Source organism: Bombus impatiens, unplaced genomic scaffold, assembly GCF_000188095.3.
Source record: "Bombus impatiens unplaced genomic scaffold, BIMP_2.2 scf_0321, whole genome shotgun sequence".
In the NCBI taxonomy this organism is placed as follows: domain Eukaryota; kingdom Metazoa; phylum Arthropoda; class Insecta; order Hymenoptera; family Apidae; genus Bombus; species Bombus impatiens.
In genome coordinates, this window is record NT_176740.1 from 1,942,090 (window position 1) to 1,961,360 (window position 19,271).

Below are 19,271 nucleotides of genomic sequence, written 5' to 3' on the forward strand. Positions count from 1 at the left end.
TCCGGTGATCAGGCCAGCGAAAAGGACGAAACGTTGAAACTCAGCGAGACAAAAGAAAATGTAAACGGAACGAAGGATTACCCTGAACTTGCGTCTCGGAAATCGTGGTTCACCTCCTCCGTATAGGACGTCACTCGGCAACGTTCTTAACGCGTACACTCCTCACGCGGCCGATGTTTCCGCGGAACATCACAATATTTCGGTTCGTTGGTTCGAAACCGGCCGACGGTGGTTGGTTTCGTGTGCGAATCCGGGACCGTGTAAATTGGGAGAAAATATGAAACAAAAAGTGTGGACGGGAACGTGGCGAAGAGTAGCCGGCTCCTCAGTCCCCGGAGAACTATCGCTAACCACGACTTCCCGTCGTTCGTGTACGTACGTACGTTTCGTTCGTTCTCGACGATGCTCCCCACCCCTCGCCACTACGCGCTACGCTACGGATAGGTCTCTCCCGTCAAACCGACCCCCGAGTGCAACCCTCCGCGCCCTTCTCAGCTGTCGCGCAAGAACCACCCTTGGTGGCGCCTTAAGCTGCCCTCTGCCAGGTTTAGCAACGTCGCCGGCAGATCGCACCAGCGAAACCGCCGCCGACGGATCGATCCACGTGACGTCACGCCGCCCACGCAAGCGTCGTGCCAATCTCACTCCGTATCGTCTCGCGACGACACGTCCTCGTCTTCATCTAGAATCTAGATACCGACTCACCACCAATTTTTTTTCTTACAGATAAACTTTCTCTACTGCGCCAACGTCTCCTTCCAGTTACTCGATCCGGTCTCTTCTTCTATTTCTACCTCTTTTTTGTTTTCTTTATCATTTCTTACTTTCTTTTTTTATTTTGGTATCAGAAATGAGACTCTTTCCGCACAATGTTTCGAGTACAGCAGAAATCCGTTTGTACGTATACATTTGTCGGGGGACAAACAGTTGGTATAATTGGACTTTGTATTAACTCTGATACCTCCCACTATGAGCTTTTGCTCGTACGATAGAAATCCACAGTTTGGAATTTTTTATTGAAAGAGGCGGGGTAAGTAAGAGTTTGTTTGATCAAAGGCGAATGAAAATTTCGTTTGGAAGAGATGGAATTATATGGTAATGGTCAAACGAATGTACGTCTACTCGCGGTTCTTTTTATTTGTCTTTAATCAGACGAATGATGACGATGAAATCGCGAACGCTGCGCGTTGCACGTTATACCGTGCAATTTTTACGCCAGTCTAGGATTCTGACATATTCTAGCAGAGAATACTTCATAATCCGCATTACCATACAAAATCTAGACATCTCTGCTATGAATTATGCATCTAGGCAAAAAGTCTCAATCGCAGTTTCAATTTTAAATTCAAATGCCTCGAAAGCCGACCATTTAAATCAATACCCTATGAACACATATTATCCGGAAAGTTGCAATTCGTGATTTATGAAACAATTAGAAGGATTAAGTGTACTATTACAACCGGTCAAAGAGTTATAGTATTTCCGTGCGAAGTAATTTAGCGATCTATCAGGATAATTACATCGAACGCGTGGTTTAGCGCGTAAATTCGCCATGTTGGTGGTTATTGGTTTCTACAAATCGTCGTCGTTCGATGCTTTAATGATTTATACGTAAATAAGTGTATTCTATATTGATTTAACCCCATAACGTACACCTACGGGCATAGCCCGTAGTACGATGATCGGTCCAAATATAATATATAATAGCTTTACATTTTCGGCCCAAAATTCTCGAAGGTAAATCTTAGGTTAAGGGGTTAAAATCGTTGTCGACAACGTTTTAAAATTAGTCGAAGAAAAAAGGCGTTGCAGGTTGCAACGCATGACGTCAAAATTTGGCAACACACGAATCCTCTGATCGTGCGCTTACCATTTTGTCAACTGAAAGGGACAATACGAAGCAACGTCTGCAAAAGACAAAGACGTTTATCTTTCTGCATACGTCTACGTCGAATGCCACGTCTCTTCTCGGTAGTTTAAATTGATTTCTCGCTTTGCTGTTTGTTTCAATCCATTATTGTTCGATGCTGAAGCCGAACGTATTCTCTATTATGTACCTGCGATTCCTCGATAATTGTCTTGATATTTCAAACGGCAATCGTATTTACATACACCTGCTGAACATTGTTTGAAATGTACTGGCTAATTCTGTACTCACCGATTGCTCTACTTTTATTCGTCTTTTGGTTACTCGTTATTTCCACGAAATATTCTGTACGTCACAGTGGCAATTTATTCGTTCACTTTTATATTGCGTTTTTCACATAATCTTCGCTCTTTTATCACATTACAATTTCATGTAGAATAAATTCTTTCTCCCATATTACGTTATTTGCAATAATTCTTACAGCGCATCGCATGCGCAACTCGTCTTTACATCGTTCCTCTTTAACGCTTTGAATTAATAGGACTTTATACGGTTTATGGATTACTGTGACAAAAGTCATACATTTTTGTTAGGAAGGATCAGACGTACTAAAGAGATTTAACAGGGATAAAAGAGGAAGAACTAAGGGAAGAGTAAACATCATTTTCTCAATGTTTGATGATTGCAATTAGGAACACCTGGAGGGTTTAACCTCCACCTTGGCGAGTCAAAATTCCGTCGACTCTGTCTTCATCGCGTAAAGCCCGTAATTAAATAGAACGAGGAACCACATACCCACACATGGGAGCAGTAATCAAACTTGGAAACTGCATTAAGATAAAATTAAATAGAACCTCGACGGTATCCTAATTTCGTGTCAATTCTAGAATAAATATTGTGTTTAAAGGTTCCGTAAATGACGTGCTGAAAGCCAGCTCTCACCCCTTGCCTTATTTCCTGGCACGAATTTTCTTCGAACTCGTTAGTGGACTGCGGATTTTTATGCAATTATGGGATATTTGAAAGTGGAAAATGCACAGGTTGCGCATAATACGCAAGAATATATAAAATATTCCAAATATAGCACTCACTACGATATTCAGCAAATAAAATAAACTTTTGCTTACGCGGCTTCCACTTTTGGCCAGTTGTGGTCAGAAAAATTTGAATTTGCGCGAATATTCACAGTATAATCATTAGCCGCTCTGAATACAGTCGAATGCAATTCTCCCCGGACACAATAAAAAAAAAAAGAAAAAAGGAGCAAATACGAAGCTGTAGAAGCGACAGTATTCGGTAGAAAAGAATTAAAAGCACGAATGCTAAGAGATAAGCGAGAGATAATGTTCTCTAGCATTGTTGGAGGATTCGTAATCGTTGGAATATGGCTCTCAGAACTTGCCTTCTTTGTTGTGCGCTCGCCCTGCTTTATGGGGTTCACGACGATGGTGGAAGGATATATAGAGGGTCGAGCCAGAAGACAGGGGCAAGTATATTGAATTTCCGAAAAGCGCGTTGGGTTTCAAGCGGATGATACGCGGCTTGCTTGTGCCAAACGAGTTAGCAAGCCTGGAGAGGGTCCATGATACGCCTCCGGCTGTTTGGCGTATTACGAAAACACCGCTGTTCCTGCGGCCTAGCGGCTATTCCGTTGGCCTACTACCAAGACTCGCGTGGGTATCCTAAAGGTACCTTTCAACCTAACGACGAGCAATCCCTCGTATTCGTCTGTGCTTAGCGAAATTAAAGCGTAAGCGAGCTATTTTTCGCAGAGTGGCGATTGTTCGCCGAATAGGAAATCAAACATCCGAATGATCTAATACGATTCAATTATCGTATAATTTATTTTATAGTAGGATTTCTTACAATTTCTTCGTTAGACGTCATTACTGCGATCCATTTTATAATATACTGCCTTACAATTTCGTCAAACGTCGTCGTCGCTGATGTAAGTAAGGATCGAACTGGAAATAACTATCGAGCATTCTGGTAGAAGGTGCACGGTCTAATTTTAACGAACGTATATTCGCAGCGAAGCTCTTTCGGTGTAAATAATTCTACGAACAAATTGCTAGACGGCCGTTTACACTAAACGAGCACGAGCGAATGCTGCTGTTCTCGGTCTATGTTTCTGCTTGTTTGGCTTGAACGTTACCTTCAGAACGCTCCGCAATACTCCGCGGTATTTCTGTTCGACGAGCGACTGTCGTTGGCTGAGTAAATTACCGTGGAAAATTGAAGCGTCCTAAAGTGTCACGATACCAATCGAGAAGTTGAAATAGTAAACGGTATGATGACAGAGTAAAGAAACGATCGTTTCAGTCCGAGAGGATAGGAAATATCATACAGAATGTAGTAAAATAAATAGAATCAAATACTCTAACTTTAGAATCATCGATAAATGGTGCTACGACCTTAACTAGGAAACAAGCTGAAACTGAAATATATCTATGGCATATAAATTTTTGTTTTTAATAGGCTAGTTTAAGTGTGATAAAAGCCTAAGCATCTTTTTATTGCTACAATTGCAATAATACTCGTTCCGTTTGAAATGGCATTTTATCCATTTATCCATTTATAACAAATTGTAACAAATTGTAACAAATTGCATCGATCGAACAATTTGTCTCTATTATCGGAAAATGAATCGAACGACTGCCGATAATACGTTTTTCGCCTAGGTCGCATGTACTGTATAGCCATACAAGTGTCTGGATCGTGTCGAGGTTTCGAATATCGGTACAGAGGGCAAATTGCCACGGGGCACGGCTCTATAGATGCGCGCTTTAAATTCAAGGCGTTTCTCGATATAATCGGGATAATCCACTCGAAGTCACTCTAGGTGGGACGTTCACTGAGTTCTTTTTTTTTTCTTTTTCATCCGACCTAACTGTTTCGTGTCTCCGCTTTTCTTATAAAATGGAAACCTAAGAATCGAACAGGCTCGGAAAGAAGGAACACAATCCAGTAGTTCACCAAAGAATTGTATGTTCGTTGGACGTTATAGCGTATACTGAGATTGGAAACTGTCTGTATCCTAAATTAATATGGAAACGATTTTGTGGATTGGATGAGACGGAGATATGAATATTTCATTATGCTTTGGTTGGTAGTAGTCTATGAAGGAATTACAAGTTTCTATTGTTACGTCAATAGAGTTCAGTGCCTCGCTAAGTGAAATGGGGAAATCCCCTCGATCTGCTAGCAATATGTTAACGAAGGTCCTTATGTGCGCAGGGACGCGATATTGAATGAATCGATGGATTCTGATTATGTAAAAATCTCTATAGAATATAATTCTAAAAATATTAATATTCGAAGCAACTTTCGCCAAGATTGTCAACGCGATACGTGATATTCGTACAAAATTACGAGTATGGCGCTAGAACATTTCCGTTATGATTATTCTCGTCGCATGGAACGCATCACAATCGTTAACTCGCTGTTTCCTCGCTATTATCGATACAACCGGAGTTTCCTTACGAACGATGGCCGTGTCCTATATTCCTGCGAAAATTGCAGTGGAATTTCTTATCTGCTGGACCGAGTTGTAATATAGGGCATTCGCGAGAAATTATTGTCGTTCGTCCAATACACTTTACATGGACGACACGTTCGAAGGAAATCAAATGAGATTGAATAGTCGAACGAGCTGGATAAAACGACCTACGCTTCAATGAGATTCTATTCGACCGAGACGAATCCAAACTCAATGCGGTGAATCTAATCGAAATGATCACCACTGACCCATTTCCGCTTTTTTCTCCATTGCCAATTCTCCTCTGCTTCCAGTCAAATTTTCTTTCCATCCTTCGACACTTCCGTCGCAACGAAATTCTCCGATTTTGATTGGTTGGTCACAATAGCAAAAATATTCCGTCAAGGTACACCAAATATATACTAAGCGGAATTATCTGATAACCAAATATTTTAAGCGTTTCGGGTGTTTTAAGGATATTTTGATTTTCTTCAAGTTTAATAGATTTTCACTTTTACTTTTCGTTCGGCGAATGTTAATAACACAAATCTCACGAACTTATTACGCGTTCGTAATTACGTGAACGTAATTTAGACACAAACACTTTCGAAACGGTCTGAAATTAACAGAAAACTAGTGGATTTTCAGGTAAGGTAACTCGATGAGAAACTAGAAGAATGGATAAAAGTAAAGCATAGAAAAGTTAATTAACCAGCATCTCGACAAGGCTTTCTTAATTCAATCGAAGCAACCAAAGATAACCGTGCTAAGCTGCGAAGAGCTGAGTAATTGGAGGCCCGTACGAAATTAGCCCCTGCAAATTTCGTCTAATTAAAGGCCGTTAGTAGTAGCATCGCTACTTGGTGCATGCCGTATTAAGTCTGATTCAGACATCGTTAATCTACTTCGTCGAGTGATTCGCGCTAGAATAACTTAATATTACTTAAGTATCTCCTTGATGTTTAAAATGAAATTAGCAATCGTTTCCACAATTGTATTGTAAGGTAATAAATAGTTGGGTGAAAAATATCGTTTTTTCGCTAATTAGCTATGACGTATATGTAAGAATTTTGTTCGAATTTTAGAGGTTGATTTACGTTTTCTTAAATAAATCGCGAGTAGAGAACGATTGAATAGGAGGAATGAAAATTTCCAAACAATTTCTTGAAGAACGGCAACGCTTTGTCCGCTAATAAAATTATATTCATCGGTTAGAATCCGCAATTGGGCCCACGTGCGCTGACAAATCTGGCGGCTTACATTTTACGTTCATGGGGGAACTATGACTCACTCGACGTGCCATTGAAACACGTGCACCAAGAAGCAACAAGATGCCCTCGTGGAAATAAATGGACGAAAACACGTATAACGTAGCGTGCTTTGTCTTGGAGACCTTTCAGGCGATTTGAAATCTTTTCATCTTTCTTGCATCAAAGGATATTATTTTAAAAGTTTATGTTACTAAAAGTAAACAAAAAATAAACATTGTGAAGTTGGATTTTTAATGACAAATAAGTACAATCTCGAGCCGACTTAAATGAAACCGAATGATAGATTAGCGAAGCATGTATTGTTTCTCAGCGGTAATCCGTAAATTTCGTTTAACTGCTTTTTAACTAAAATTTAATTTCAACTAATTTAGACAGTCGAATAAACGTAATCGAAATATTTAGATAAAAATGAACGTTTCTATAAACTTACCTCTCGTGATCGTGGCCGTAAGACGGATTGATTCTGCGTGCGTACAACGAGGCACCGCCTTCGGACATGTAACCATCGCACAAGTCGGATATAGTTCTACTACCAACGGTCATGCCACCTCGAAGAACCTCCCCGTCGCTCAGATAACCGGAGGCGACGTCGATGTCCGCGTAATCGTGACCGACATGATGATGAGAAGAAGAATGAAGAATCGTGTACTGTCGCGCTGTTGTTCTGCTTGGTAAGGTCTGAAGGGCCCTTGCACCCGGCGTATAACCGCGAAGTAGAGGCTGCATAGGCTTCACTGTCATCTCTGCTTCGTCGTCACCCATAGAACCTCCACCGCACGTTGAACTTTCTGACAAAACCTATAAAATAGACTAAATTAACGCCTGATTCTGCATTTAACACTTATTTTAGATATTTAGCAATTAAAGTATGGTTTGCATTACGCTAACTATGCAAGGTTTATCAGCAGCCGTGCATAATACGTAATTACTCAACGTTTTCACAGCAGGTGTTTTGGGCTACATTGGCGGACACGCGACTTTTCGTTTAAAGATCTCTTATTCTTTCTGCGGAATTCTGTTGTGTTCTCTTTGAAATTTATTAAATTTTCTTTTAAACATACAACATTTTTCTGGCGTATCTCTATTTTTTCCTTGATAACGCTTGTTTTATTCCGCAATAATTTTTGTGCGAATTGTACACTATCACAGCAAAGACGAGTCCTTGCAATCGTCTAAAATCGCTGACAGTTAAATACTTGCCGCCTATCGCCTACTATAAAAGCGTCAAGTAATATTTTACCGAAGTTAAATACATCGTTCGTCCGAGGAATACGTATCGACGTATCGACAGTGTTACTGACCTTCTCCATTTGTTCGAAGGTTGTGTCAATTTTCCTGTTAGGTATGGTTTTGATTTCGCTGCCACTTTCGCTGCTGGGCCTATAAATAACGCTGCTGTCGCTGGAATTACTCTGACCAGTACTATTAGAATTACTATGAGAGCTCTCGGACATCAGGTCCGAGATACTTGGCATTGGTGACACCATTGCAACCGTGTTCGGATCGAGCTTACGATGCAAAGCGTCTGCCTTTAATTTTGTGGGCGTCGGTGCGCCTGGCATGTTGTTTTCCTTCGGTGGTTTCGAAGTGCCTTTCACCAAGGCCGTGGGCTTCGGAATGCTGGAACCTGGGCTCCCGGAAGCGCCCAAGGTTGAACCTTGCAGTGGACTATTAAGAACCGGTGGCTGCTTATTCGCTCCAAAATTTAGCGCGTTCGAAACTTGCCCGTGAGGAGGAACGTTAACGTGAGTTGTTGCAGCAGCTGCCGGGTTCTCTTGAATGCTTGCCATTTTTACATCCATCGGTGTTTCCGGGCTGTTACGAGGAGAAACGGGCGGTGTTTGCTTTCCATTTATCCTTTCTGTCTCGTGTACTTCGTTTGGAATTCGAGCTTTCACGGGCAGGCTCGTATTTTGTTGCTTCGACGGATTGCTATTTTCCACGGGTGCCGCTTGATTATTCGTCAGTACGTTCTCACCGATCTCCTTTTGCTTCTCGACCGTCGACTTTTGGTCGCACAAATTCGCTTGGTTCATAGACAACGTGTGATCGATCGTAGAACTATTCTCGTTGGTGATGACGATTTCTTCGTGCTCAGTCTGCTTGATCATTCCATTCGTATTGCTCAATAATACCTTCTGCGCTAGAACGTCCTTGTTCAATCCGTTCGGCGGGACCTTCATATTTTGCAGATGAACTTTCGTGTCGGGTATCTTGGCTGGCAGCTCCATCTTGGGTCTGGGCGACTGTTTCGACGAGTCGTTCTTCAAGCTGCCAAAGTTCTTCGCGTCTTGCGGAGCGATTTGCTTAGGAGGCATCAATACGGAAGGATTCGGTTTCTGCAGTTGACTGCTAGGCTGTTGCTTCAGCAGATCGTGGAGATTCGAGGACTTTTTGTCCACGGCCGGTTTGGCCCCCACGCCACCGATTTTACTGGTCGGCTTGACATCTTCCAAGGGCGGATTATAGCCGACCAATTTATCAGGTGCACCCTTCGTCCGCGCTATTTTACTTTGAGCTTTGCTCTGCTCTTTTCTCACTGTCTTCGGGCTCGCCTGTTTCGCCGGCTTGGTCGATTGCAGCTTCGATTTCAGCGCACGACTCTTCGGCGATTCCACTTGCAACTTGCTCTGATCGCACAGCGACGTCGAGCTATCGGAGTGTTCCGATCTCGCCGAGGAAAAGCCGGAAGAACTGGATGTACGTTTCGACACACCGGACGAAGCTTTACCGCGATCTTGATTCTTCTCTTTGTTGTTGAAGAGTTTGAATTTGTCTAAGACGGAGTTCTTGTTTTGCTGGGTGGGAGCTCCCGTGGTGGCGTATGGCGATTGTTGAGCAGTCCTTACGCCGCTGGGTTTGCCCACCGTAGACGTTCGAGGGCTGAAACGATTTAATGTTCGATGATTAGTTCTTCGATGCCATTATTCCGATTGTGAGAAATAGCAAATAATATGAACGACGCAACGATAAGAAAACATTGTCGAGTCTACAGTATGCTCGACAACAAATGATAGACAGTTTAACAATTGTGTTACTGCAAGGAAAGATATGATGAAAAGAAATTGGGTAAATGAAGGATAAAAAGTATATATATAGCAGTCAATGTATGCTATATCGTTAGGAAAAATTGATATTTACCTTGGGGTAGTAGCTGCAGGTTGTCTATTCGTAGAATTCTGATTTCTGGGCTGAGGAATGAAAGAGAGTCCGCCTTGAGGTGACTGTTGCTGACTCGGACTTGTGCTTCTCGAACTGCTTGCACTGCCTATGCCACCGTTTCCATGTTTTAAACCACCTGAAACAGAAAATCATTGATCCTGTTTAATCGTTCCTTGGAATATCGCTGTTTGCTTTAAAACATGAAAAGATATCATCTTTAACCAACAATCGAGTTGAGCGAGCATCGATGCAGTGAAATAGCGGATATAATAGTCGTAGTAAATACTGTGAAAAAAAGCAGATGAAGGATCACGTTCACAATAGACGAAGAACCATCAGCTACTCTGAATTCCAATAATGATAAAATTTTCGATATTCGAGAAAATATCCGCACTAAGTGCACTCGTAACATTTAATTAAACGATCGACGATAAACGCTTATAATTCGTCTGGTCTTTTTCTAACAGTATTCACACTGTCATTGGCCGCGTCTCAATAAAACGACGATCGGTTGGCTCATTAACCGAGCACAGTCGCAATACTGTACCAGACCTCGACTCCGTAGCTGTGTCTGGGAAGTATACGCTGTTTGTAGACAAAATAAACCGCAGGCCTGCTATGGTACATACACGTGACAGCGTGCATTTACCATGCAAGGAGATTAATCCGCTACTGCTCGTTGCTCAATCTGTCACTACTGTAATCGCAGACATTGTTTCCACCAAGTAATTTACGTTATCATGGGACAAAGTTATAACACGTCGAATTAATAGATCATCTTGCATGAAAACATAGTAGTTATATCATTCGACGGACACAAAGGACATAACATAAAACCGCTACATACGAAAGATTAAGTTAAAATAATAGTAGCGGTTTTTCAGCCTTGTGTATCGCAATACGGAAAGATACTTTCTGCCATGTGATACAGAGATAATATTATAGTCGTTCCGTTCTAGAAATTTATGGATTAAAACATATTTTTCTTCTACGCGTGACTTTAAAAAAGATACGTTCAGACAACAGAGGTTTTATCGTATTTATTTCGGAGAATAATTCTCAATAAAAGAAACTAATTAATTAGTTGGTATGAAAGGAGAAATTAGGAAATATATATACGGATGAATTATCCAAGGCTATTTTTTAAAAAGAATTGGATAGACGACCGATTACTGCAAATAGAAAATTACGCGATACACTTTACAGTGTACCTAAATTGTCGCAATGAAGATCCCTGATAAATTTTAATCTAGATCATGAAACAGCTGCGTTATCCTGATCCACGCTATTGCCAGCTGGCAGAAGTTATGTAATTTATTACTCGTGTCATTCTATTGTTGCACACCCGTAATTAGCAGAAAGACCGAGTGACTTATTAATATAAGCCAGAGCAACTCGTTCGGTTAGACGAACGACGATACTAAATAATTCAACATCGCATGTATGATAATTAAATTCAGCACAGGAGAATAACCACGAAGCAATTAATTATTTGCTCGTAACTCAGAACTTTGGAATCGTTAACTCGGATTGGTCGAACAAATCAATTAGATTATTACTTAGTTATATCTACAAGTTAGCTTATTTAATTTAATTGCTACTTATTTCCTTTTTAAAATTCTTATCGTCATTCCATTGAATTACTATCTATTTTCTTATTATCTTCGATTATGGCATTCTGGTATTCGCATCACTCAAAATATCAACTTTCTAACTTATCCAGGCCTTCGTGATTTATTACTTTCGCGCGATAATTTCACATTCCATTCTCAGCGATAACACGTGTTTGAAATTAGTTTCGCAAACCGTTTAATTTAATGTATTTTCCAAGTATCCGAGAAGAGCATGTTTACGTAACCAAATAGCCAACGCGCGGATTCAATCGAGCTCAATTTATAATTTAGAATGGTCGTACGTTTAATTTGCTGCAAGCTCTGAGAACTCGCGTCCACGTTACGCGTGTAACAAACTCGGACAACGTAGTTTCCTCGCGATGAATCACATTAAGGATCGTGTGGCTTAAATCAATTCCTCTATTTACTTAAGTTAATTCGAGCGCGCCGGTCACACGTTCGATCGGTACTCGTTACGGTAATCTCGACAACCGCGATCGTTCTTCATTGGCACCGGTGCTGACACTGATTCGCCGTAATAACAGAGCCTAATTCTGGCCGGTCGATCAGCTCAATTGTCAAACTACGTACGCGACACGAATCAACTGGATACGAGATAAACGGTTCGTGGCTGAGAATGAAGAAATCTTACGATGTTGCAAGGCTATTTGCGAGGGGCGTCGTTATTAGTTTAACCCTCTATCGATCAGCCATCGTATAACGAGCGCGACCATGCGTAGTCGCATTCATAATCGGATACCATGCGTGCCGGCGAATCGGTGAATCGCATTCTTTCGTTGTGTTGCTATTGGAATTTAAATACGCATGGAGCCAAACAAAAGGAAAGAGCGCAATTAAAACGGGATTTAGGATTCCAACGATTGTATACGTTGATCTCAAACAGGATGAAATAAAGCGGAGAAATGTCAAGGCAGAGGTTTCATTTTATTTCAAATTTCGTATGATGGGTACATTGCATGCTTGGATTTTACTGTTAAGAGATAATCGCCTTAGTCGCGCTTCACTTTTTAAGGCAACGTAGTTACGTCGCTTACATAAAATTAGCACAGCTTACTTGTCCTTGTCTCTTTCACTTTTTCTATATGTAGCACTTACGTACTGTTCGTGCACGACAACACCCATATTCAATCTACATTTTGATCGTAAGTTACATGAAGATTAATGTTGCACGATTTGTGTTAAAGATGGCCTCGCTAAACGTATCTAAGCTTACTGGTATAATTAATAATTTAGAATCTTGGCAAAATGCGTGATTCCACTAAATATCTTCCAATTTCTATACACGTTTTCAGCTTCGTTTCAAACTATAATTACGAATGTATATAATTATAATTGCGTAATGGTACCAATGGAATTTTAAACAATTTCATACAACGTACATAATATATCCATTCGACTACTTCGGCGAGTCATCGTCAATTAAATGATAATACCGAGTAAACTATAAATCAATTGGCTATTGTAAGAGTACGGAGATTTGTATCTCAGCCGGAACTCTTAGCGCCTTACGAAAAGCTTCAGTCACGGGGTGTCGTAATAAATTCGATTTTTTTATTATCAGCGAATCGAGGCATCGCTGACAAAGAAGAGGCAGGGGAAGAGACGAGATAGAGAAGTTAAAACGTGACCAGGCATTAGAGGTTGCCTGTCATGAAAATGATTCATCGGAAGTCGGAGCACGACCGATCGATCCTGCAAGATATTAACGACATTCGCGCGCCCCGAATTCTCAAATATTGACCAGGATATACCAGGACATAGGAACCACCTGCACTATCATGCTCTCCCATGCCAGTACTCTTTTTTCTCTTTATCCCTACTCTATCCAAAGCGCCAGGTGTTTTTCAATCATGCTCGTGTATTATGTATTCCATGTACCAGCGTTTTGAAGGATAGATGTTGAATATTGCAGGTTAGTATTTTATTACCAGGCTGCGGTTGTCCGTGCATTTATGAGAAACATGCAAAAATGCAGAGAATGTATATTTGCGTAATATGAAGAAACGTGTATACACGGTGTGCGAGGTAAAGTACGTATTTGTTATAATATTTAAGGAGTAAAGTATATTTCGTATTTCACCGTTATCAAAGGCATGAATTGGCATAAATATGCTCAGCCTGTACATTACGTGCTTCTATGTAGACGAATATTTAACCGGAAACCGTGTGAAATTATCGCTGATGTCTTTCAGACTTTACGCGTTTCTAAATTATTTTACGAGTTTAGACAATACTGAAGATATATATAATAATATACGACAGTCGAAAGAGTAAGAAGTTGAAATTAAGGAGCATGGCATCCAGGGACAATAGAATGGGAGGAACCTGGGATGCAAAGGGCTGCGAAATTCCGCAACGTGCGTGCTAGGCAAGACTTGTTGCGCTCTCATGGCAGCGAACGCGTGCGAACTCGTTCTTGTATTTCCTCCAAGCACAGTGCTTCAAACTTCACGTTGTTCTAATTTTACCTCTCATCCCACTTTAAATATACTCGCGGCGCAGACCTACTAAAAAATTGTTTTTCCCCGAGTAGATAAACATTTTCTTATTTACAGAGACACGCTGTCTATTTCGCGTTTCTCGGTTAGAAAACGTGCAAAATAAACGCGGCGAATCTTTAACAATCGTGAGGCTGGACAAAACGCCGTAAAAAATCAGACAAAGAGAAGAAAGATTTCTCGATATCGCACAGTTTGATAGAACGATTAAATAGCTTACCGAACTCGCACTAAACTGCCATCGTAAGTCAAGAATCACGAGTCAAATGTCACGTGCACAGGGGCTCTCACGACGTTTTTACGGTGGCGGCGGTTACACTTTTAACCGAATTTCGCTGATTATGGGCGATGCGTCCTCCCGTGTTCTCGTTCTAACGTAAACTCGCACTTGCATTTCATGCGAATGCGGTACAGCTCCATACTGTTCCACTCTACGCTCTCCTCCCTCCTTTTGTTTCGCTGGTACGCTTCGTGGCGAGAGTGCATCGATGCACGAGGGAGCAACGAGCAGCGGTTGCATTAGTGCGTCTTTAACGGTGTACGAACTCATAAGGGCATTGCATCGAGTCTACGTGGTGTACGAGCGTGTTCTCTGTTTGTGTGTGTGTTGCATATTTGTGTGTGCGAGCGTGTGCCTCGAGCGACCCATGCGTATGCATGCGTATGTAATGTGTGAATGTACGATTGACAGGCCAAAGCGATTAACTTCAGTGGTGACTCTCTGAGAGACACTGACTTCTCTCTTTTTATCTCTTGCCTCTCGTTTCCTTCTTCTTTCCACTTTCGATACTTTCTACTGAACAGATGTAACCATAAACACGCAGATTACTTATTTTCTCAGAAAGCTCGATAATGCGCATCCGATGAGAGGAACAATCACTGGGTTTGTAGAATATGTTCGTGGTCTGCCATCGAATCGAACTGCGACGGCTTGTTTGATGAATTACCGCTTTATTTATCACGTAGTTTTCACTCGACTAACTCGATTGGTACGCCAATTTCTAATTGATCTTTCGTATTTTTCTAATATTGATCGTTTCGGGATCTAAGCTCGTTCGGGAAGGACTCGGATGCGATGAACAGATATCTTCTATGTTATTGTTCCTTTCTTACCGACTATCGACAGTTATGCGTCATAGTTATATCGATAGTTAAACGCGCAGTTCAATTAAAGGAGAGTTAGCGCCAGTTGAGAGTCACTGAGAAGCGTGCGGTGCATGCGATATGTGTACGGAACTCCATTGGCACACCGGAGGATTTGCCGGGAACGGAAGATCAGCGAAGATTAGCGGCAAAACGATTTCTCCACGCTCGTCGAACATGCACTTAGCTCTTCATCAAATTATTATACGTAATTAGACAGTCAGGTCTAAAACAAATACAACGTAACGAATTCGAATCCTTTCATTTCTTGCGTGAAGAGTTAAGCCTGCTACGTACGTACGTATAGTTGTTGACAGGGAATTAAAAAATTTCAATAACATCGTCATACGGTAAAGAGAGAACGTCGTTACGTTAATGCTAAGATTAAAAGTTCGGGGAATGTCATCGATACTATTTATTTGATTCTGCTCCGTTCGCATAATTTGATAACGTAACAATTTATCGAATATATTTGATAAAAAATTTCCAAGAACAAATGACGAAAATGATACGATTATTGCGTGATATCGTACACAGCAAATAGAGAAAAAGTAACGGCTAACAAAGGCGTTTTCCATCGCTGCGAGACAAACTCAGTGTAAACGTTCTTAGATTGCCATATGAGACGACTTACTCCCACGTATGTTATAGTTGGAAATATCGGTTTCTGTTTTCTGTTCCCACCTTCGTTATATCGAGTTACGCTTAAGATAAAGCACTACGATTCATTCTTTGATTACACGCTTAAGTGCACAAGGTGAAAGCCTTTAAGAGCAATAATATTACGAATACGTACGGTCATTTAAAGAATAGAAATGATCAACCTTCGTAAGTCTAGGAATCGTGAACTGTTTGAAAGATTATTGACGCGATTCTTTTACAGGACGATACGTTATTACATCGCGAATGTTTCTGCGTCTATACCAAAAACGTAATTCATCTACCTACAGTTGAAATTTCGGGATAACGTAGACTCAACAAAATACGAAGATCGATAATCCGGTAAAATTATACGAACATTAAATTAAACGAGTACGTTTAGTGGTTATCACGATCGTTAACAACATTTGCTCATGAACGACCGTGGAGGATTTTTCAAACCAATCTACCTAACGAACGCTTTGATCGGCAGAGAAGTTTTAATCAATCCGTTATCCTCGCGACAGAGAAATAAAAGTTTATCTGCTTGCAAGCAGAAACGCGAGGTCAAAGGCGGCCTTTGAAGCGAACGGGAGGGAAAAACGTTGGGCAGAGGAGAGCTAAAATGATTAGTTAAGGAGTCGAATTACGGTCAGGCCACCCTGTGTGAGTCTAAGATGGGGATTAGAGCCCTTAGAATTTTCGTTCAGCTTCTACGAGAACCGCACCATCGACCATCTTCGAGATGACTAACCGACCCTTTTCCACGGAAAACTCTATTATCGACTAACCGTCGAATCGAGCACGAAGCTTCTTCTCGTTCTAACGCCACTTCCGACGTCTGTTTCGACGCGACGCGACGCCTCTCATCTGCTATTTCTGAGCTTTTGTGCGGTTGGTATGGATAACGGTGAGCGAATGAGCGAGGGTTCCAGTGCTGCAGCTCGAATCTCAATTAGAAGATTAGATTGTAATTAGTCGCATGTGTCAGTCGATCGTATTACGGTTGCTCGAAAGCGCAGTCATCAATTTCTTTCTCGTTGCACTTCGTTATCTATTGACATCTCTGATCCACAGAGGAACGACAAGTTGATAGAGAGGATTCACGATGTTTCCAACGTAATCCTGCTACGTTCTTTCGGTCATTATCGATCCAATTATACTTTTCTAACTATTAAAAAATATTTGTAGTTTGGAGGGAAAGGTCTTATTGCGACGGTTATTAGAACTTCGTTTATTCGAGCAAAATTCTACTCGATGCTCGACCAATTGAACTTTAGCTGCTTGAATTCACTCGCCTGAAAACGAATTCTTGTTACGTGAGAAATAATTGTTCATGAGAAGAATTGGTGAGATTCTATTATACGAACTCCAATTATATAAACCGTTATATCTCCTGACAAGTTGCACGCGTGTATGATTTCTTGTTTCAATTTTATTTTTAAACAATCACCTGAAACATCATAAATTCTATTTCTTTGCTAAAGTTGGAGCAAGAGATGGAAATATGACAATTAGAGAATCGTAGCAGAGTTAAATTCTAATTTTTAATTTAATTTTTTAATTAACTTATTGAATTAAATTTTAATTCTTCGAATATTTTCGTTAAAGAGTAGCTGTTAATGAAATTACGAGGCGATCGAGGGATTTTAAGGAAATGGAGGAAGTTCGGATGATAATAGGATTGGCTCGAACCTCGTAAACGCCTTTCTTGGTGATACAAACGATAGGAGTTTCCTCTCGTTTCAATTTTGCTATCGGCTTCACCGATTTCGTGCACGTGTTTTTTCTCCTTCGGGGAATTCACGCACGTGCGGTCGTCGATACGAATTAGAGTCGGGGATGAGTTCAACAAAGCGGAGCCTCTTCTGTCACGGTCCTGTGGGATCAGCTTAAGACCTGAATATTGTCAGGAGGTAGTTGACTCATAAGACCACCGTGAGTTTTGGTCTCTTTTCTATATATTTTTTTTTTCTTTTCTCCAACATAATGAAATTCTATCATATTATATTATGTTAACGATTTTTAACTTTTTTCCATTTTATATGCGACACGTATAAGCTCATTATCAAAATTCTGTGTGACGCATTAAAAATACATTGTATTCGATCATTGTTTTTATTCGACAATTTATGGAAAAAGGTCAGTGCTCCACGCTAGTAGCCAGGTATCGCAATTTTTACAAAATTCTTGCGGCACACCGAACAAAATCGCGATATTATATCGTTATATTATATTACGGTATCACATTATATCCTACTATATCAACGATGTGTTATGAAAATGTTGATATGAAAAAACATTACGAAGAATCAACGTTTCCGATCTGTTTTTCAACAAATTGAATATTTGCAGATGAATCTGGATGATTCTTGTGGTCGCGGCGCCCTTTTAGGGGGTTGCTCCGCAACAAGATCACCAGCGACGATATCCGACGCATATTATATTTTCAATTCCCTTGTGGGCATCGCAACGAAATTGCATTCTGACAACGCTGGAGCACATCGTGAATCGAGTATTTTCTATTCACCGCCAAATCCATTTGCAGCAAGTCTATCGTGTCTTGCGATCTAGACTCTTAATTCGATGGGGAATCGTAGAGGGTGTGATGTTACAAAAATATCATGTCCAATGTGATAAAATCCATATAGCTGAATGGCGTTCTTATCGTGTCGTATTTCATATTTTAATAGAGAATACTTTATCGTTAATAACGTACGTGTCATGATAATTCAGACTTTGTAGCAAGGTCTCTAGAATTCGATTAGATGACCGCATAATTGTCTTCGTCGACCAAATCGAACTACGAAATCTATTACTGGCGCTATCGCATTGTTAAACATGGTAATTTTGAAATTTAATAGACGTTCGAGATGAACGATGTTTAAGCATATTTTTCAAAGGATATAAGACTTTCTACTTTCACGTTCGTGATACATGCATACTATCATCTATAGTGTTCCTGGCAATCTACGATTTTATATTCTAGTATTGTAGACGTTAGGTGAAACTCGTCCTATTTCATGCAGTTCCAGTCGAAGGATACCCGTTTCTAACCCTTTCACTGTGGATTAAAATGACCATGTGACGTTGTAAAATTGTATTGTAAATGTAAAATTAAAAAAAAAAGAGGAAGTTGTTTCATTGTGGATTTGGGATATAATTATTTACTTATTGATTAATACGTATTGTCTATATAATAGATGTTGGAATACAACGATATTGATCTTATACAGACACCTACACAGGCATTTGAACAGGACACTTACACAGGTCATACTCACTACTGTATAGAGAGTGGGGTTCAAAATCTTTTAAGGGACCATGTGTCACTACGTGCAGTCAGTCTGAGAGTAACTGGCCAACTGTCAACAATCCATAAGTTCTTCATCTGCACACTTTGTTAATTATACCATATCATTCACTTATATTTTAAATACATTTGGTTCTGTAATTCTGTTTAATAAATATCACCTAATATTATTTCAACATAAACACTGTGTCTTCCACAGATTATTTATCTTAGCTTTAAGATTAAATTCTAAAAATAGATTTTAAAATAGGAAATATATATACAAC

At 40.4% G+C, this 19,271-nt stretch overlaps 1 protein-coding gene across 8 annotated transcripts in view; it reads right to left on the reverse strand.

Moving 5' to 3' along the window:
- LOC100749443 (protein sickie) overlaps positions 1 to 19,271 on the reverse strand; it is a 196,624-nt gene that overhangs the window by 62,341 nt on the left and 115,012 nt on the right. For 7 of the 8 annotated variants that reach the window (XM_024367606.2, XM_024367604.2, XM_024367603.2 and 4 more), the window contains 3 exons: positions 9,758 to 9,914; positions 7,918 to 9,499; positions 7,047 to 7,414 (listed from right to left, as the gene is read on the reverse strand). In XM_024367606.2, coding sequence (XP_024223374.1) covers positions 7,047 to 7,414; positions 7,918 to 9,499; positions 9,758 to 9,914 — 2,107 coding nt within the window. Of the gene's footprint in view, positions 1 to 7,046; positions 7,415 to 7,917; positions 9,500 to 9,757; positions 9,915 to 13,880; positions 13,903 to 19,271 lie in introns of those variants that run through there. The other variant, XM_024367608.1, reaches the window with a different exon arrangement.